This window comes from Manacus candei, unplaced genomic scaffold (genome assembly GCF_025592945.1).
Source record: "Manacus candei isolate 608988 ecotype Guabito, Panama unplaced genomic scaffold, ASM2559294v1 h1tg000022l, whole genome shotgun sequence".
Taxonomy (NCBI): Eukaryota; Metazoa; Chordata; class Aves; order Passeriformes; family Pipridae; genus Manacus; species Manacus candei.
In genome coordinates, this window is record NW_026138070.1 from 4,778,440 (window position 1) to 4,799,776 (window position 21,337).

The 21,337-nt window shown below is 43.3% G+C and overlaps 1 protein-coding gene across 5 annotated transcripts in view; it reads left to right on the plus strand.

Moving 5' to 3' along the window:
- Positions 1 to 21,337, plus strand: part of RERE (arginine-glutamic acid dipeptide repeats) — a 204,189-nt gene that overhangs the window by 57,065 nt on the left and 125,787 nt on the right. For all 5 annotated transcript variants that reach the window (XM_051786293.1, XM_051786295.1, XM_051786296.1 and 2 more), the window contains exon 2: positions 8,054 to 8,524. In XM_051786293.1, the coding sequence (XP_051642253.1) occupies positions 8,200 to 8,524 (325 nt within the window). In that variant the 5' untranslated portion in view covers positions 8,054 to 8,199. The remainder of the gene's footprint in view (positions 1 to 8,053; positions 8,525 to 21,337) is intronic.

A 21,337-nucleotide genomic window follows, 5' to 3' on the forward strand; every position in this document is an offset into this window, starting at 1 on the left:
TCTGAAGCCATGCAAAACATCCAACATCCTGGTGACAAATGCAGAAATAGTTTTGCCTTGGGAAATCTGGCTTTGCTGCTTTCCCCCAAGTTCTGTGGCATCAACACCGTGTTGAAGAGAGGGATTTGGGATCTTATCTGAGCTGTCACCCTGCATAGCTCGTCTGTCAAACAGCCCCTCGACCTGGATTTGGGGATGATGCCGTGACATCCCAGGTCGGGGGGTCTCAGTGGGAGGGTGGAATGTGCAGTGGGAGGGCAGCACCAGAAACTGGGATTTCAGACCTGGCAGCTGCCAGCGTGGCTGGTGCGAGACCCGGCTCAGAAACGTGAGCTCTCCCCTCAGAAATGTGAGCTCTCCCCTCAGAAATGTGAGATCTCCCCTCAGAAATGTGAGATCTCCCCTCAGAAATGTGAGATCTCCCCCTTTGCTTTGCTCAGGTCCCGGTGGGTAAATAGCAGGGGAAGGAGAAGGTCGGTGTCTGTCATGGGGAACACCTGGAATTGTGTGCCTGGATTCCAGGGTCACCTCGGGGCTGGGAGGTGCTGGTGAAGTGGGTGCTTTGTGTCCACCCTGGAGCCATGGGGGGTGATTGGCACAGAGCAGTTCTGATGAACAAACACACTTTTAATTGCCTGTTCTTCGAGGGCTTCCAAGGGCTGTAAATGTGTAACTCGGTGACCATTCCTGCCCACAGAGTTCCAGCGGGTGTTTGTGTTACAAACTCCCAGGGAAGGAGATAAGGGAGACAACTGATAAGAGGCACATAAATCATTGCAGAGGCTCCTGAGAGCTTTTTAAGACTTTCAGCAAACTTGCCTCCAGAAGGGTCACACACTTGGCCTCTGAGCATTCAAGGACAGGCAGCAGGACCCTTCAACACCCAGTGCCCCAGCAGGGTTGTTCCAGTCCTCACTGCCAGGAGGTGCCCGAGAACAGGGCAGGAAAATTAATGTTTGTGCTGAACGATGCATTGATATCCCAGGGAAGAAGTTGGTGTGTGGTTTGTACTCCTGGTGGGGAGAGCTCCGTGTTCTGGCTCTGTGTGTGGGAGTTGGGTGGAAAACACTGCAGGTAAATGCAGCAGGATCTGGAGTATGGAAGTTGGGGTGAGTACCTTCAGCAAAATCTCACTCCAAGCAGTGAAATACTGTTTTAGAGTAATGATAGAAAGCTCTTGCTGTATCTTTTCTTTCTTTTACTTTCCCTTTTTCTTTTGCTTTCCTTTTTTTTTTTGCTTTTCCCTTTTTCTTTTGCTTTCCCTTTTTCTTTTGCTTTCCCTTTTCCTTTTGCTTTCCCTTTTTCTTTTGCTTTCCTTTTTTCCTTTTGCTTTCCCTTTTTCCTTTTGCTTTCCCTTTTTCCTTTTGCTTTCCCTTTTTCCTTTTGCTTTCCCTTTTTCCTTTTGCTTTCCCTTTTTCCTTTTGCTTTCCTTTTTTCCTTTTGCTTTCCTTTTTTCCTTTTGCTTTCCTTTTTTCCTTTTGCTTTCCTTTTTTCCTTTTGCTTTCCTTTTTTCCTTTTGCTTTCCTTTTTTCCTTTTGCTTTCCTTTTTTCCTTTTGCTTTCCTTTTTTCCTTTTGCTTTCCTTTTTTCCTTTTGCTTTCCTTTTTTCCTTTTGCTTTCCTTTTTTCCTTTTGCTTTCCTTTTTTCCTTTTGCTTTCCTTTTTTCCTTTTGCTTTCCTTTTTTCCTTTTGCTTTCCTTTTTTCCTTTTGCTTTCCTTTTTTCCTTTTGCTTTCCTTTTTTCCTTTTGCTTTCCTTTTTTCCTTTTGCTTTCCTTTTTTCCTTTTGCTTTCCTTTTTTCCTTTTGCTTTCCTTTTTTCCTTTTGCTTTCCTTTTTTCCTTTTGCTTTCCTTTTTTCCTTTTGCTTTCCTTTTTTCCTTTTGCTTTCCTTTTTTCCTTTTGCTTTCCCTTTCCCCCTTTTCCTCCTCTGTGGCTTCCCAGTGCCTGTGCCCTCAGTTTGCAGCCTGTTTGTGTGTTGTGCTGAGCCAAGCTCTCCACTTTGAGATGATGGATGAACCGTGGGGTGGGGAGTATTCCCAGGAATATCCTGCATGAACTCTTAAAATACTTGATCCCTCTGAATATCTGCAACTCATATTTTCAGTGGCAAATGGATGATAAGGAAAGAATGTGGGAGAAAGCTGATAACAGATGTTCTTAGTCTTTGCTGAAACCTAAAGGTTAAAGGTGTGTGTGGCTCCCCTGCATTTAATGAGCTTTATGGTGGATGTGGGATCTTGGGAAGTGGGAGCTGTGTGGAAACTCCTCTCTTGGGTGCTTGGAGCAGGCTGGGAGGATCTGAACCCCAGTCTAGTGCTCCACTTGGATACCTGGAGTTTAACTCTTCATTCTGTCTGTGGCAGCTGAGATTTCTTCTCCCTTACACTGATTATCAGGGTTATTTTTCACAAATGACCTCAAAGGTTTTCTTGAAGCAGTTCTTCAAACCTTATGAGTTTAGAGGGGGAACCTTTATGGGCTGTTTCCTTTTTTGTTTCTTTTGTAAAAGCTTAATCCCTTGCACTGAAACAGAGTTAAAATTCTCCCTTGACATCTAAATTAGAAAAAACTCCGTGGCAGGAACTCCAGCAGTGGCAGCACATACTTCCTTTAATCTGGCATTTGCTGGAAACAGTGCCTTTTTATCTGGCAATATGAGACTAAAAGCTTACAGAAGAATGGTCCTGTTGTGTTTATTAAGGCTGGTAACACATGACCAAACAAATCTTGTTAAAAGATTTATCTGTCTGGCTTAAATAAGAAAAAGGAGCTCTTCTCCATATTTTTAGTTCCCCTCTGATGCCTTCCTGTTACGGTCTCATAGCATTTCTGGTGGACTTGCTTTCACATTATCTTTAAAACCTGACTCTTTAATTCTAGTTAAGAGGTTTAAGTACTTAATGTGGGAAGAGGTGGTATATGTGCCTTTTGCTCTGATAAAGGTCTCCAGGTACCCAGATGAAATCCCTGCAGGGCCCTGTGGGACAGGTCACTGCACTTTGGCCATCCCAGAGCTCCCAGATCCCACTGGAACTCACTGCTCGTGGGAGCAGCACTGCCCTGCTCTCTGGGCTGGGATGGGAGATGGGAATTTGTGGCTGAACAAATGCTGAAACTTCTAATTTGAACTAGATTTAAAATGCTGGAGAACACCCCCCCCCAGCCAAGTGAATATGGGGCAATAAGTTGAAAATAGTGATTATGAACTTCTGCACTTCAGGTTTTTGAGTTAAAGGTTAAATTGTGCCTGCTTGATTTCTCCAAAGATACTTTGGCAAGACCATCTTTTAGGTTCCACTTGAAAATGCAGAGGCAGGTCTAGTAATATTCCTTATGACATCTCTTGTTCTCTGTCTTTGGGAGTGGAACTGAGGTTTAGTGAGAGTCCAGCCTGACACCCGGGTGCTTTTGGGCTTGACTAGAGAAGGACTAGTTGAAAGTGCAGGTGTATCCTGTGCCCTGAGGGGTGGCTGGGAGCTCTTTGTGCTATTTTTGGAGTGATGCTGCTCTGGAGTTGCCTGTCAGAGAGGTGAAGGCTGCAGAGAGGTGTCAGGAATGCAGGGACCTGGCAGGGCTTTGCTTTCCACTTCATTGGCACTGAAGTTTTCCTCCAGAGCTGCTGTGGGCAGGGGAGGGATCCTTGGGACTTGTCTGCAGTTGGTTCCACCTTAACTGTTCTGAGAGGCTGCTGTGCAATGTTAAACACCTTTTCTGTACCAAAGGAGTGTTTGCAAGCACTCAGCAGAGCACTGCAGGGGCCAGTTCTGACCTGGTGAAGCACCTGCTTCCAGACTTCTCCCGAGACACTCAGTGCCAACTTTCCTCCATCCTGCCTGCCCCAGACTCAAACCCAAGGTTCCTGGTCCCAGTTTGCTCTGTTCCTTCATCACTGAGCCTTTTTTTAAACAGGAATCAGCACACTCGAATGTGTCGTGAGGTCATCGGTATCTGCATTTTTTTGCTACTAAGCAGAGAACAGAAAACTTCAGTGAGTGACTCTGCAAACGTGTTGTTGGCTCGTGTTTGATCTCTGAACAATTTCAGATAAAAAAGACCTTTCAAGTCTGGTGGCACACAGGGTGGAGGCAAGGGAAGCTCTCCCACAGTGGATGTAATAAACTTACTGGGAGAAGTGGACGTATCCTGAGGCTCTGGTTAAAAAATAATAACAACAACGAAGTCTCAGAGTGTGATTGCAGCAGAGTTAACATTTTTCCTCAGGTTTTTCAACTTGCATCGAGCAAATAATGGACAGGGGCTGTTCTCCCCCTCCTTTGCATGCCAGGCTCAGCTATTGTAAAGTGATTGTTCCCCTTTTAGCTCAAATGACTTCTTTCCCAGCTGAATTCCCTACGGAGGGAGCAGTAAACCGGTATCAAAGGCTGTTAATGCCCTTCAGCCCGTGGTGCTTAACCTGAATTTCTCTTCTGTAGTTTAATGACAGAAGCAGCTGCTTTGGTGGTGGTTTGGTACAGGGAGAACGAGGGGCTGCCAGTGAATAAAATTACAGGAAACTCAAACCCCAGAGCTTGCCAAAACCCGGATTTTCAGTGTATTTGCCTCTGCTGTCCTAATCCAGAGTTAAACATCTGTGTGATTGCTGTGTGCTGTATTACCCCAGTTTGCTTTAGAGAACAAAAAAAGAAGGCTTGGAGTGTTTTTGTGGGTTTTGTGCTGGTGTTTCCTCGGGTTCCACGTTCATTCAGAATTCCACAAGTGCTGAACCCACCACAACATCTGGGAGTGAGGAGTGATGCTGAGCCAGCAGATACTTTTTCACACTATTTCCATTTTGGTCCAGGGTGATTCAGCAACATGTAGAGTCTGTAACATCCTCCTGTTCCAGGGTGGTTGGTGGGTGAGGTGAGAACATGTGAAATGAAACCCCAACACTGAAGTTTAGATGATGTGTAAGAAACTTTCTGCTCTTCTGCTCAAAGGGATCCTTCCAGATACTGGGTGTGTCCTTTATCTATAAACAGCTCTTTGCTTTTGGTTTCTGGTGGTGGTAAATAAAGAGCAGGGATGCAGCAGGGGACAATGTTGTGTCTCACCATAAAAGCAAAATATATCTTGGAATCTTCAAAACACGTTTGGCTCGTTGCTTAAATAATAAAGTTTCTTAATCAAATACTTCTTTGTGGTAATAATGGCTTAATCTTAATTAGGTGGCTGCTGATTAAACAGTTTTTCTTTGCTCCTCTGGCAGCCCTGTATTGCTGTTAAACAGTTGAGTTTGTGCAACATTATCTTTTCTCTGTCGTGTTTTTTCTTGGTCCTGTTGCAGCTGAATTTAAGGTTATGGGATTGCTTTATTCTTAGACAGAAGTAGTCGTTGCTTCACGGTGATGTTGGCTGAATGCTGCAAAACTTTTGAAATGGAGCATTTGGAGTAAAATAGTCTTGGAAATGGGATGTACTTATGTGAGAAAGTTGAACAGTGCTCGTGCTGAGATTGCATCCCAAGGTAGGGACTGATAAGATGAAGAGGCTGCCTCTGCTGTTCATAAATACATTGGCTGTGGAAATGACTTGTTCTGGAATCTCCTGAAATGGGAGCTGGGAGGAGAGTGGCCATTTGGCTGTGTTTTTTTAGCTGGAAATTTCACAGCTGAACAGACTGACTGTGCTCTACACTAATTATTGCCCAGCCCTCCAGTAAACGAAATCATTCTGAACGTGGTTTTTAATTATTCAACGTTCCTCCTCTGTGCAAAAAAAAAAAAAAAACCCAAACACAAAAACCCAGGAAAAAAATCCCCATTAATAATTGGACTTGTAATAAAAACACTGAAGTACTTTGTTTGGATTTAATCTGAGAGCAACAGCAAGGACTTAAAACCTGCAGCTGTGGGGGGGGTTTAAATCCTGCAGGGTTGGTCCTTGCTCCTGGGGAGAACTGGAATCCATCAGTTGAGGATGTTTGGAGGCTTCTCCTGTGCTCCATGGCAGGGGCTGTGGAGGGGTTTGCTCTCTCCTGGCCAGTTGGTTTTACCTCTGCCCATAAAAAGGGTCGATGGAGACAGAAGAGCAGGGCAAGGGGGGGAAGTTGCACTTGGGGGGGTGACTCCTGGGAAGTGATTTACCCCCCAGGCACGGGGAGGTCACTGGGTTTGATGTGGTGTTGGCTCTTGAACAGACTCCACTGGTGTAAAATGGTTCACTTGGAATTTGCTTTCCAAATAAAGCTTGGCCAGGAGCAGCCTGCACTGAGAGCCTGGCTGCTTTTTCCAGGGTTATTTGCACAACTCTGCTTCCTTGAGAGTTGTGGGTTATGAAGAGGAGCTCAGAATGCCTCAGATGCAGATAAAATTAATATGGATGTATTATCTATCAGTTATTAATTAACTTCAGTTTATTTTTCCTTCAGACAGGGACTTTAAAATCATTTTTCCTTTATGTTCAGAGCTGTGTGGGGTGGTTGGCACCTTCTTAAGTTTGGGGCTTCAAGGAAAAGCCCTGTAGCTGTCCAGGTTCAAACCTGCTCTTTCTGTTCATGTGCCACCCATCCCCAATAATTCAATACTGTGGTGACTGATGGATGATTGGTTTTTTTTAATTGGAAATTATTTAGAGGCTAAAGAGACACATTTTGCACTTGCCAGAGAAAGGTGCTTGTGCTGGGCTCAGCTGTGCCACAAGAGGGGTGTGATCCTTTCACCAGAGCGATCTTTATATCAACAGTGAGAGTTAAAAAAACCCCCAAGTTTGCTGCTGGGGAATTCCCTAACCTCTGGAAATTTAAGACATTTCTTATTGAATCCCTGCAGAGCTTTGCTCTCACTATTACCTGCAGCTTCTCTGGCAGTTGACAGGTTCATTGTGCTCTTCTCCACTGGAGTTTCATTGGATTCCCCCGGTGTGTTATCAGAGTGATGGCAGCTGCTATAACAGGGAAAGAAAACAGAATCATTTCCTACCTGAGCTGTTCATTCAGGAAATGCCTGAGAGATTCAAGGCACAGCCTGAATTGCATCAGCAAAAGCAATTTGTCTCTCTCTCTTGCTGTTTCCATTGCTGGAGGTGGGAGTCGACAGGGAATGTTGTGGTCTGAGGTTCCTGTCAGGCTGAAGGAATGTCAAGTGCAGGGGATCACTGACTGCTCAGCTGACTTCTTAAAGATGAAAATAGTCCTTTTCCTTCTCTAATGTGGTTTCAAAAGCTTAACACATGAACAATGAATGTTCTCAGGGCCCCAGCCTTTGAGGCTGCAGCTTTCTACACAGTGGGTGAAGTTCTCATTGCACCAAGCAGCAGCTTCCTGCAAAGTCAGGAGTTAGATGTGAGTAAATTGGTGAATCAGGGGAAAAAAGATAATTTACCTTTGTGTGTTGGATGCCTCCTTTTTGAAACACTCTCCTTTCAGGAAAGATCCTATTTTTATCTATGGAAAGGCAGGTTTTGTTAGTGCATTTGTAACTCCTGCGGTTTGGTTTGGTTTCAATTAATTAATTCCTGTAATCTGTGGATTACAGGTTGGCTCTATTTTTGGAAAAGCAGGATAGGGGCAGGACTTCCTAACAGATTGCCCTGGAAGTGGCAGATGGCATCCTTTACTCTGTCCCAGCTTTGTAGGGCATCCGTTGTGAGTGGTGTGGGGATGTGAAACAATCCAGCCATTTGCTGAACTCCTTCATTTGCTTCCAGTTGGGAGCCAGAGGAAAGGAAAGGAACTCCTCCTTTCTTGCACTTGTCCCTTCCTAAATCTTTTATGGAATTGCTTTTTTTCCTTCCTGTTAGCTGCAGGTACAAAGTGATGTGTGTTCTCAGTGAGCACTTCCCATCCCAGAAGTTATTGCCTGTCTGTAGTGAACAGAAGAATTTTTTTCTTAAGGAGTTGTGAGGATTTTTTGAGGAGGGAAGTGGCTTCAAACATTTTACAGACACTGAAGTTATTATTTCTGTGAAGCCTTCAAAGAGCTGCTTTGTATTTTACAATTCTGACCGAGTTGCTTTGGGATGGTGGGGGTTTGAATTTTTATTTTTGCAGAAATGGTGAGAATTTCGAATATTAACATGGGCTTTTCCCTTCTTTCTTTCCCCTCACCCCTTCAAGAACCTTTTTAAAACGCTGGGGTTGTTGGAGTGGTCGAATTTTTCCTGGATTTGAGTGAGAAATTCAGAAGACTGAAGCCCAGGCTCACTGTCTACCTTTCACGGAGGCCCAGCCGTGAGAGGACAGAAGAAGGCACGTGGCGAATCATGACAGCCGACAAGGAGAAAGACAAAGACAAAGAGAAGGACAGGGACAGAGACCGGGATAAGGAGCGGGACAAGAGGGACAAGGCGAGGGAGAGCGAGAACTCCCGGCCCCGGCGCAGCTGCACCTTGGAAGGGGGGGCCAAGAATTACGCCGAGAGCGACCACAGCGAGGATGAGGACAACGACAACAACAGTGCCACCACCGAGGAGTCCACCAAGAAGAGCAAAAAGAAACCCCCCAAGAAGAAATCCCGTTACGAGAGGACCGACAACGGGGAGATCACGTCCTTCATCACCGAGGATGATGTGGTGTACAGGCCTGGAGGTAAGGAATCCCTTCCCTGCCTTGTTTTCCTTTGGAAGTCCTTGTGCTCTGCAGCTGCCAGCCCTGTGTGCTCCCTGCTAATTGAAATTATCCTTGTCCTGGGGGCAGGAGGCAGCCTTTCCAAGGACACAAAGGGAGGCTGGGCATGCAAAAGCTTTTCAGTGTGTCTTGTGATGTCTGAGTTAGCTCCCCTTCAGCAAAGAGCCACCCTTTTTGCTTTCTGCTGCCTTAATTTATCTGTGTGTCCCATGGAATCTCTGTCCCTGGGAGATTTGAAACTAAATTGGGTAATGCACTAAAGGCTTTGCTCCCACTTTGGGAACAAACTGATCTGAGCTGGAGGTTTTGACTGGGATGGAGAATGATCTTCAAAATCTTCAAACCTTTCTGGCAAGTTTGTCTGTGGATCTGTGATTGTTTTCTAAAGCTCTTCTGTGAAATATAAATCAGGTGACTCCAGATCTCATCCCTGTTATGCCACTGATTTCACCCCCCTCATTAACAGCTCAGCCTGTGCACAGCAACTTTAGCAGTGTCAGCACCAGCAAGTGTCTGGGATGTTTTGGGCACAGAACCAGGAGCTTGGGGTGTGCTCTGCATGTCGTGGATGTGCCTCTGAACATCAAGTTTTTAGGGTCTCATGTAAGGTTTCAAGGTCTAACCTGTGGCTGCTGCCAGTTAACATTTTCCTCAACCTGTACTTGAAAATGAGATTATTCAACCCTGCGTGTTCCCCACATTTTGAGTACAAACTTCTCTGTTCACCTGCACAGCATCTCAGAAGTGTTGATTGCAGTTGTTTGTTCCCCCACAAGCCATAACTGTGTTTGGCTTTAGTGTGGGCTGAAGGGCCCTGGTGCTTTTACATCCCTTTGCTGTGAAATGCTCAGTGTGCCACAGTGAGCAAAACAGAGATGGATCCAAACTGAAAACCTGGGAAACTCAGGAGGTCAAATCTCATTTTTCTGTGAGGTGCTGTGTAATAGCTCAGCTACAGAAATGTCACTGTGTGAGTACTGATGCCTGAAAGAAAACTCAGGGAGAAAAATCTCCCAAGACAACTTAGTTTTGAGGGCGAGATAAGGAAAGGATTTAATTTGTGCCTAGGCATAGGGTTACAAGATGCTTCTGTTACAGATGTTATAATATTCTCTGTCCAATCCCAGGTTTTTCCACCCCCTGGCTTTTGCCCTGGTCCCCCCCCAGTCCCACCCCTGGGGAATTGGGGCTGGGGTCTTTGAGACCCTTTTCTTCATCATCTTCATCTTCTTTGGGGTACAGGGGGCACATGGTTACCCAGGTCTTGACTGTACTCTTGCAGTTCAGGCCAGGATTAGATGTCCTCAAACAGAAGAGGCCTATCTTGAAGAGAGACTAAACATTTCTAATGGAATTCAGGGGGATTGATGTGGGGAATTGGGGTAAAAGGGTTGTAGTTACTGGGCAAAGGGTAAGGGAATAATAAATGCTGCTGCTTCTAAAATCTGCTTCTGCTGTGTAACTACTTATGAAACTTAGAAAAATTAGAAAAGTCAAAAAACTAGATGGACCTTAAGGCATCAGTGCAGATGGGAATGTTTGCAGTGCTGCCCCCAGTTTTGGTGGCTGTGGGTGCTCCAAGGGGTGTGGGTCAGCCCAGCCACTGCTCCGGGCAGGAGGTGCTGAATTCCACACTCCTCCTTCCCCCTGCAAGTCCAAGAGTGTGTTTTTCACTGAGCTCTCCCAGCATTAGCCAGAGCAGCTTATCTCTTGAAATGCTTCAGCTCCAATTTGGACTCCTTTCATCCATCACTCCAAACCATTTTGAGGAGCTGTTTGTCCCTGCTCAGGGCTCGAGGCTGGGGAATATTTGTCGCCCGAGCAGTGGCAATAGGGAGCTGCAGAAGCTCTGGCTCTGGTGACAATCTTATTTTCAGTGTCAGAGGATGAAAAATAATTCAGAATCTGTGGAGAACAGCTGTTGTGTGGGCCCAGGAGTACAATGTGAGACACTGGCTTTATTGCAGAAAGAGCTGGGGCTTGAAATGAAGACGGGAAACCAGTTTGTGGTCTCAATTTTGCCCTGTTGTAGTGGGATGGAGGGGTGGTTGGAGCTGGTGTGGAGGAGGTTATTCAGTGAAAGAACAGGGAAAACCACAGTCTGTGTGATAATGGGGTATTTGTAACTGTTCTGTCATTTAAGAATCTGCTTATTACATGATTAGTAATAATTAGCATAAGAGAGGTGCCCCAGCACTGAAACTTTTCTGCTCAGTTTGCTCTTTGTGCTTTTGTAAAACTTTGTCTTGAAAAGTGCTGAGGGTGGTGAGAACAAACATTAGCTCAGTTCTGGAGGGACATGAGCTTAGCTGGAATCTTAACTGAATATACTGATTTTTAAATTCGATTTAAAAGGTAATTTCTCAACAGGATGAGATCTTGAATACACATTCCTGTGCTTAATTTATCCAAAAACCAGTTTTAGCATGTGTTACAGAAGGAGCTCTTACAGCTTGTTACACACAGGAAGATGTATTTGTAGCTAAGGGTGCAAATTACATAAATTTTAAGAGAGATTAGAGAGTTTAAATTAATGAGACACAGCAAGGATTAGAAAGATGAAAATTAAAGGTGTGTGCAATAGGGATAGCTGTCTTCAGCTTACATCTCCTAGGCTTTAAGGAAAGGAAATCCTTTCCAGTCATTTGATTCTGTCCCTTAAATACTCTTATCTGATATGGATGAAAGTTAAAGGTCTGCATTTTCCTCCTGTGAAGTCCTTGCTTAAAATCTCATTCTGTGTTTACCCTGTTGCTGTACAGTACTTAATCCAGCACTTAATGCAGCTTTTTTTCCATGCTGAGCTCAGCAGCTGTATTGGAGCAATAGAAAACAAACTGTAAATAAATACATAATCAAGATAATTGGAATTTTTCCAAGTGAAAGGTGGCACTACATTGTTACTGTATAAATACTGCTCTTATTAATTTGCATGGATATAATGAATTCATGCACAGCTTTAAACAAGGTATTAAAAAGAACTGAGTAGGGCTTAGACAACACTATGCAATTAATCTTCTCTACTTTGCTGGGAATCACACAGGCCTCTCCTAAAAGCTTGTTGGCCCAGTTCCCCATCTGTCCCCTCAGCTTCCACAACCTCCCTCCCATTTCCTTCCCAATCTAATCTGGGGGGTTTTCCTGATTTTTACCCCCCCCCACACACAGTTGTAACCTTGCTTTTGTTGGAACATGAATTTTGGTTGCACAGGGTCTGTTCAGATTTGCTTTAGGCTTCCTTAGCACGAGGTAATATATTTGCATCTTTCCCCTCCCTCTTCATGAGGGCAACAACAAGCTTAAAATCTCCCAAGAACCTGACATATGGAGGTATTTTTCTCCTGTGTCTTCAGCCTGTCATTGGACATGGAGATTTCCTTTTCAGTAGCCCAATAAATTATGAACTAAATGGATTAAGATGCCAGCAAAAGTACATAATAGAAATATCTGCCTCAGAATAGTAGCTGGTTCTGTGAATAATGATTGTCTTGTTCTCTGAGCTCTTGAGTGCCTTTCTTACTTGGAGGAACCTCTGTGTGTCCCTGTCCCCTTTCACCCTCAGCCTGTTGAACACCTCAGGAAGGGATATTCTCATATTAAAGTCACAGAATTTAAAACTGAGGGTGTTGTCACTGAGCAAACTGCTGTAGTGTCATTGTGGTGGCACCTTGAGTGCTGGACTGGAAAAACTTTGTTGGATGGGAGTCTGAACTGATTTGGAGCTTCAGGAAAAAACCAGGTGACTTCATGTCCCCTGGAGCTGAGGCCAATGTTGTTTGCTTCACCTACGTAGAAACATTTAAAAGGATCTGCAGGAATTAAAAGGATTTATGAGGATCTGTTTCTCCAGTGACATCAGTAGCTACATAAACAGCACCTGAGCAAGAGGAATCAGTGGGAGGTAACACAAGGTGAGATGGTCCCACCCACCACTCTGCTGCTCCAGCAAACTGCTTTGGAACAGCTTTTGAGAGCCTCGTTGTCCTGGAGTTTCAGGATCCCTGTGAAGCTGGAAGAAGAGGTGCAGGGGGTTAGATATGGGAAGTGCAGTTTGATACAGTGCAGGGAAAGAGGCAGAGTGAGCTTTTTCATCAGACAGAATCACAGGATGGTTTGGATTGGAAGGGACCTCAAGGATCATCCCATTCCAGCTCCCTGGCATGGGCAGAGACACCTCCCACTCCTTCTGTGTGTCCTGGAACATGTGGCCTTGTATCTGAAAAAAAGGAGTGAGTTCCTTTGTCATTTAGAGATGTTTTAGGCTGTTTGGGACAGCTGTTGGACCAGCAGAGCAATATTATTTACTATATCTGTATTATATATAATATTTCTACCTAGAGAAACACTAAAGCATTAACTACTTAGTGAATTAGCCCCAAACTAAGAAGGATGATTGTTAAATAAAAACAGCACTTTTTAAGAGCCTTGAGTTATTTTAAAACATAGACCATGTGAATATATATATAATCTTGACTTATTCTTTTATTTGGAACTGTCTGACTGGATTGCATTTGCATACAAAATTTGAAAATGCAAACTGGAATAGATGAAACAAGTATTTTAATTATGGCTTCTTAAAGTTTACAGAGTATAAAGAACAAGCAGTTTGATACAGTGCAGGGAAAGAGGCAGAATGAGCTTTTTTATCAGATGGAATCACAGGATGGTTTGGGTTGGAAGGGACCTTAAAGATCATCCCATTCCAGCTCCCTGCCATGGGCAGAGACACCTCCCACTCCTGTGTGTCCTGGAACATGTGGCCTTGTATCTGAAAAATAGGAACGAGCTCCTTTGCCATTTAGAATCATGGAATCAGCTGGGTTGGAAGGGACCTCCGAGATCATCCAGTCCAACCCCTGATCCAACCCCGCTGTGGTTCCCAGCCCATGGCACTGATGCCACATCCAGTCTCAGCTTAAAAACCTCCAGGGATGGAGAATCCCCCACTTCCCTGGGCAGCCCATTCCAATGGCTGAGCACCCTCTCTGCAAAGAATTTCTTCCATTCTTTTAGGCTGTTTGGGACAGCTGTTGGACCTTTGGGTTTAGTTGCCTTTTTATTTCTGAGGTGTACGAAGTTGTTGTCGCTGGGATGAAAGTGAGATATTGCTACTGGAAAATATAACTTGAGCTGAGCACTGACTTCTCTGGGTTTAGAGGTCGATGTCCCTTCAGAGTTCTGTTGGATTCCTGCCCCTGAGTGTGGCTCAGGAGGCACCACAACCCCCTGAGCTGTTCCCTGGGCAGGAAGGGAGAAGGTCAGGGCTGGCTCTGCAGGTCAGACACTGCTGTGAAATCCTGCTTTTCTCTGGGATATGTTCTGTTTTAGAGTGGCCATTTTTCCAAGGGAGCACTTCCTCAGCTGTGGAAGAGTCTGCAGGGATGGGAGACCTGCAGGAGTTGGGTTCTTGCTCTGTCACAGTGAGCAAACAGCCAAAGGTGGGGTCAGGCTGTGTGTGAACCTGCAGGGCTGGAATCATTGTCCTGGGGAGTCCCAGCCTCAGTGGAACCACAGTTATATTTGCCTAAGATCCAGTCAGGCTGAGATTCCTTCTGGCTGCCTTAAAATCCCCTGTCAGGTTGCTTATCAAACAATATAAATTTTAATCTTTAGTTTTTGCTGGTGTAATTAATTGTAAATGTTCCCTTTATTAAAACTCCGTCCATGTTTTGTATTGTTGTAACTGAGGAAATTGCTGGAATGGTTGTTTTAATCCATGAACTTTATAAAAATACAAAACCAAGAACCAAACCGAAGTTCTTCCTCCCTCTGTTTATTTGTTGATAATTGGTATGTTGGGATCTGGGCTGAATGAAACAAAAACTCATGTCTGACAGTGCTTGGCTTGTATTTGACATTGGCCCACGTGTTTGTCGTTCTTCTGGATGCTTCTATTAATTCTGACAGCTTTATCAGCTGCAAAAGGGGGCCATGCCAGAATAGAATATAAAAATATATCTAAGGTGAACATGATTTTTTTTCTATAAGCCTTGAAATTCTGGCAAGTGTATTTTAGGCCACTGAAGTTGGAAGGAGGAAAGTTAATTGTTTGCTGGGAAGTTGAAATTCGAATTTGGTGCTTGGGCAGAAGGAAGAAATGCAAGGAAATGATATTTTTTTTCAGCTGTACATTTGAATTTGAGGAGGTCTTTGGCCAGCCCCTTGTTTTTTGTGCCTGTTGTGTGGGTCAGGTTTGTCACAGAGATGTGTATTTTCCACGTGTGGTCTCCTGTTCCCTCAGAAACTCCACAGTTGGACTGAGTGTGTTCCAAAGTGCTGCAGAGCCTGTATTTTCCTTTTCCTTTGAAAATCTGTTACCATTGTGACAGGAGATCATTGCAATAGTTCAGTGCCAGACTTTCAGCTCCTCTGAAGAGGAGTCACCTCAGGAGCTGAGCTGCTTCATGTGGTTAAAAAAGCTCCCTTATTTTTCACACTTCCACCACTGTTTTCAACCCTTCTGCATCTGTGAATAGTGGTGAGGAAAACTAACAATTTTTTTTTTTTTTTAAGAAAACATTAAGACTTTTTTTGTTTCAGTGGAAACAAACGTGTTCTTTACCCATTTTCCTCCTCGGGTAATTAAAAGAAGGGGAAAAAAAAATTAAAGTAGAGGCCTGGATTAGTAGGTGAGTCCTAAATCATGTCAGGAGGGTTAAGAAAATGGGTGAAAACATCCCAGAAAGGTTTTTGATTGAAGTCTGTGTGTAGGAAGAGCCTGTTTGTCTGCAGCTGAAACTCGGGCTGGTTCTGTCCTGTGCTGTGGGATATCACAGTGCTTGTCATTAATTTTGATTCTCAGTGTTGGAGAGTTGGAGAAATGTGGTTTTTAAAGGGAGTAAGTGAATAATATTAAGCACAGAAAGTAATTAAGGCAGCATGGCAGAGCACACCAGCTCCTTAATGCATAAAACTGCCTTTCTGTGTGTGCTGGGGGTCCAAACAGAGAACATAAACCAGGCTGGATGAAAAAACAAGATGCATTTACTGAGTTCACATTTACTCTTGGTCAGCTGCTGGTGCCTGGCAGATGCAGCCTTAAGTGCAGATCAAGGTTGATCTGGCAAATGGATTCCTCTGGCTTTGTTTGGCCTTTGTGTAGAAATCCTGGAGAGCAGCACTGAGGAGGTGGCTCTGCCCAGGGCTGACCCAACAGCAAGTTTTTATGCTATTATATATCAATATAATACATTAATTATAATATTAAATAAATATATATTAAATATAATAATATATTTATATGTTATATAAATTTTTATATATATTTTATATATGTATATATAAATATTGTGCTTTAAAACGAAGGGGAAAAGGTGACATACCATGTGTTAAAGTAAATAACACTTCTGCTGTAAGATCAGCTTTACAGCTGCTGCCTTGATTTGTTCTGTGTGAAAGGCTTCTCAGAGCTCCTTCCAGGGAAAAGAGTTTGCTTTTGGGAAAATACAGGTTGATTTTGAGGAATAATGGTAATTTTTTGGTGCTGCCAGCTGTTTGCAGGAAAGTTAATTGTTTGCTGGGAAGTTGAAATTTGACTTTGGTGCTTGGGCAGAAGGAAGAAATGTGAGGAAATGATATTTTTTTCAGGTGTACATTTGAATTTGAGGAGATCCTTGGCCAGCCCCTTGTTTTTTGTCTGTGTTGGGTGGGTAATGGGGGGTTCTCATGAACTCACTCGACAGCAGTGCCAGTATTTGCATCTCCACAGGCTGCACTGTTTGAAATGCAGCACTCTGGGAAAATCATCCTCACTCAAGTGACACATTTAATTTCCCTGCTCTGAACACATGTTTCTGTTCAGGGCTGCACCAACAGCTTAGAAAATGGATTGCTCTGTGTCTAATCAGGAGGATGGAGTGATGGGGTCAGGGGTGGGAAATAGGAATGGCTGGGAGTTTGTTTTTGTTTTTTTTTTCCAAATAAAGCATTGGAGAGTTGGAGAAGTGTGGTTTTTAAAGGGAGTAAGTGAATAATATTAAGCACAGGAAATAATTAAGGCTGTGTGGCAGAGCACACCAGCTCCTTAATGCAGAAAACTGGCTTTCTGTGTGTGCTGGGGGTCCAAACAGAGAACATAAACCAGGCTGGATGAAAACACAAGATATCAGGTTTTGACGAGTGTGTTACACTTGAATTATCAAAAAAGTGGCCAAGGGAGAGAAGTTCAGCAACCATTTGGTGTCTGTGGTGGGTTTGGCAATGGAAGAGTTTTCCAAGCCCTCGTGGTGAGCCTGTTTTCCCTGCTAGAGTGTGGAGTTCCAGTCCTGCATGGACTGTACAAGAGCTCCTTCAAACCACATAAAAATGAGTTTTTACATCAAGTGCAGCTTCGTGGGCCAACTGTTGACTCTTTATTTCCTCCAGTGACTCACTGCCAAAACTTGGGAAGCACAAGTGAATGGGAAGTGCATGAGGAGAAAACTTCTGTATCTCCCCAGTCCCAGTCCTTTGATCTCTCCACATTTTTGTGTGTTGGCCAGTTGCATTCCCTACTCAAAGGCATCGTGGAAAACCACTTGATCCCATGAAATATGTGACAGTTTTCCCCATTTTTAAAGGCTTATTATAATCCCTGTGTTTGAGGTCTGGGAGGAATTACCCGGAGCCGTCCCAGTGAGTTGGGAATTGCACATCGGGGGATTTTTTTTAAAATAGAAAAGGAAGTTAAGGCTGTGTAAATAAAGTGAGACGTTTGTGGTGCTGCTCATCTTTTGTGTCTCCCAGGTTTAGAAAGGAGTGTCTGTGCAGAGCTGTGGAAGTGCAGCCAGAGGAGGTTTGGGAGCCAGGTGGCTCCGTGGGTGTTTGTGAGATCCAAATGTGGCACCTCCAGCAGAACTTTGCTGCCTTAAAAGACCAGAAAAGACTGTCTGAAATGGCATGTGTGCAGTAAAGCTTATCTGTTGCTAAAGGAGGAGCTCTTAGACTAATTGGTTATTTAATTAATATTTTTTAGCAGCCTGGATTCTTTATTCCCACCCATCCTCCCTTTTCCCTGTGTTTAATTGAAAAAGAAAAACAATTCCAAGGCAGGAGGATCCCCTTGCAGGGGCTCAGCACCCTTTGCTTTCAGTGTGGCATTTTATTTTTTCGGTAACAACTTTCTGTAAGGACATTTTGCTTTGTCTCAGGGTTGTTAATGAAGTATGTCTGAATGCATCTTCCAAGGAGAACTGTGCAGTGTTGTGGACATGCTTGAAAAGTGCAGGAAAATAATTGGTGTGGGAAATGCTGGAGCTGGGGGCCTGAGCTGCAGAACAGTTGCTTTTATGAAATTGGGAGCTGCAGAGTACAATTAGCTGTCATTAATTTTGTTGAATAGAAATATGTTCCATTTATTGTACAATCAGGAGCCAGGCTTGAATGAGTTTAAATAGATGAAATCTAAATTATACTGACAGTCCATTAAACAGCAGCAAAACCCCTTAAAGAAAATGGATTCACTATGATACCAGTTTATAATAAAATCATTTGCCAAATAAGAACTATAGCCCAGGCACTGGGAATACTCCTGTGAGCTTCAAATGAACACAGTAAATTGGTTGAACCATTTATTGCAGAGCAGGGCTGGGGCTCGGCGTTCCCTGACAAGGAGCCAGCGGAGCTGCTGGAAATCTGCTCGGCAGGAGGTGACACTGAAAGATCAGGCTGGCAATTTGTTTGTTGTCAGCCATATGGGGGAGGAGAGAGGAGGCTGCACAGCTCCCTACCTGGCAGTGGGAATGTTGGCCTGGCTCACACCACGTGCTGGGCCTTCCCAGTGCCCTCCTCCCCACCTTTCTCTCTGGCACTGAACCATCTTGCCATTTTTTTCCAATTTTTTTTCCAATTTTTTTTCCAATTTTTTTTCCAATTTTTTTCCAGTTTTTCCCAATTTTTTCCCAATTTTTTCCCAATTTTTTCCCAATTTTTTCCCAATTTTTTCCCAATTTTTTCCCAATTTTTTCCCAATTTTTTCCCAATTTTTCCCCAATTTTTTCCCAATTTTTTCCCAATTTTTTCCCAATTCTTTTTCCAATTTTTTTCCAATTTTTTCCAATTTTTTCCAATTTTTTTCCAATTTTTTTCCAATTTTTTTCCAATTTTTTTCCAATTTTTTTCCAATTTTTTTCCAATTTTTTCCAATTTTTTTCCAATTTTTTCCAAATTTTTTCCAAATTTTTTCCTATTTTTTCCCCATTTTTTCCCCATTTTTTCCCCATTTTTTCCCCATTTTTTCCCCATTTTTTCCCCATTTTTTCCCCATTTTTTCCCCATTTTTTCCCCATTTTTTCCCCATTTTTTCCCCATTTTTTCCCCATTTTTTCCCCATTTTTTCCCCATTTTTTCCCCATTTTTTCCCCATTTTTTCCCCATTTTTTCCCCATTTTTTCCCCATTTTTTCCCCATTTTTTCCCCATTTTTTCCCCATTTTTTCCCCATTTTTTCCCCATTTTTTCCCCATTTTTTCCCCATTTTTTCCCCATTTTTTCCCCATTTTTTCCCCATTTTTTCCCCATTTTTTCCCCATTTTTTCCCCATTTTTTCCCCATTTTTTCCCCATTTTTTCCCCATTTTTTCCCCATTTTTTCCCCATTTTTTCCCCATTTTTTCCCCATTTTTTCCCCATTTTTTCCCCATTTTTTCCCCATTTTTTCCCCATTTTTTCCCCCTTTTAAAATTTTTTTCCATTTTTCGTTTTTTTCCATTTTTCCCATTTTTTTTCCATTTTTTCCCTTTTTAAAGTTTTTTCCATTTTTTCCTTTTTTCCTTTTTTCCTTTTTTCCCATTTTTTCCATTTTTTCCATTTTTTCTTTTTTTTTCCATTTTTTCCCCATTTTTCCCATTTCCCCCCCACAACACTTCAACTACTCAGAAAATGGAGGTGGTTGGGTTTGGTTTTCTTTTTCCCCCCCGAAAAGATCTTTACGTCCACGTATCGAAGCTCTAATTTTAAAAGCAGCTTTTAGTGTGGGAATATTAATGTAACCCTTCAGAACTAGGGCACATCTGGTGAATATCACGAGCCCAAAGGCATAATGACTCTGTGCCATGTGGCAGGGAAACGCTCCATCTCCAGTGGGACGTTTTACACGGAATGGGAAAGGCAGCAAATGCACTCCCGGCTGGAGACAGGCAGTGAACCCAAGAGCTGTGCAGGGAACTTGGTTCTTTACTCTGTTTTGCCATTGGAGTGGCAAAGGTTATGGAAAAGCCCTTTTATTTTTATTTTTTGTCGATTATTTTTCTTTTCTTTGCCGGTTTGTTCAGCAGGGAGCTCTGTGGTTTGCTCTGCATGTCTTGGATGTGCCTCTGAACATCAAGTTTTTAGGGTCTCATGTCAGGTTTCAAGGTCTAACCTGTGGCTGCTGCCAGTTAACATTTTCCTCAACCTGTACTTGAAAATGAGATTATTCAGCCCTGCGTGTTCCCCACATTTTGAGTACAAACCTCAGGTGTTTGGAGTTGTCCAAGGTGGCCCTGGGATGAGATCTCGCTGTGTGTGGATTTGTAGCACACACATTTCCCATGGGGTTACTTGCTCTTACCTCCTGGTGAACACAGGATGATGTGAGGACAACCATCCTCCAGCAGAATAAATCAAATTATACTTGGCTGAAGTTGTCAGTGGGGGACAAAAAAAAGAGTGAGACAGCACATTGCAGCGTGCTGAGGGTGAGGATGGGGCTGTGCTGCAGTTTTCAGTGGCATAAATCTTATTGCATTATAAAAATCCTTTCCTTGGGTCCACTTGGAAGCTGGTTGGGTTTCTGGTAAAGGGCAGGAATTGCTCTTTATGGCGAGTTTTGGGTGGTTGATGTGAACCCATCCATCAGTGTTCTCCTTTTTTGGGGGGGGCATTTTTCATTCAGGACGTTGCTTTGCACCTGGATAAACTTGTTTCCTTCTCAGTGTGGCCTCTGTTGCTTCAGAGATGTCTGAAGTGGGTGTCAGCCTTGTTTTAAGGCTGGGCAGGCAGCCAGCAGTGCCTCCCTTAAATGCAGTACAGAGAGAGGCAACTCCTTTGCTTTATCCACAGGAGATGCCACATTCCCTTATTTTTTGGTGCTGTTTTGTTCAGCTGTTTGTTCTGCCTGCTGTGTGATAATGCTCTGGAGATGAGGCTTGTAAAACTGAGATATTAAGGTGGAGGGGGAAAGGAAAAAGAAAATAAAAATCTTGGAAGTTGTGGTGTTTTCTGTATCTGTGATCTCGTGGCTTTTCCTGCACGTTCCCCAATGAATCCTGAAAAAACTTCCAGCACGTGAGAGGAGGTGGGACATGATGGAAATAAATAGATGGTTCATCTGGGCTGCTGAGCAGTTGGTTGGAGTGAGTGGAGGTTTGTCCAAATGGAATGATTAGCCAGGGAAGTCTGGGATGACACACGGATGCTTTGATGTGCTTAAATTGCCACAGCTCCCAAATAAGCTGGATTGAATCAAACTGCATCCAAACTGCATCCATGTGTGTTATAAAACTCTGAGATTTTGGAGGTTTTCTGTAGAAATATTAAAAAAAAAATCATGGAAACCCATTCATAGGGATAATGGTGGGTTTTGTATCTTCTGTGGTTTGAATATAATTTATTTAAATGTGTATAAAAAGGGACACAGTGACTGTCCCTAGATATTTGTTTGGCTTAAACTCTGAACCTTGGAGTTTTTCTGTAGAAATGTAAAAAAAAAATTCATGGAAACCCATTCATAGGATAATGGTGTTTTCTGTACCTTCTGTGGTTTGAATATCATTTATTTCTATGTCTATAAAAAGGCACACAATGACTGTCCTTAGGTA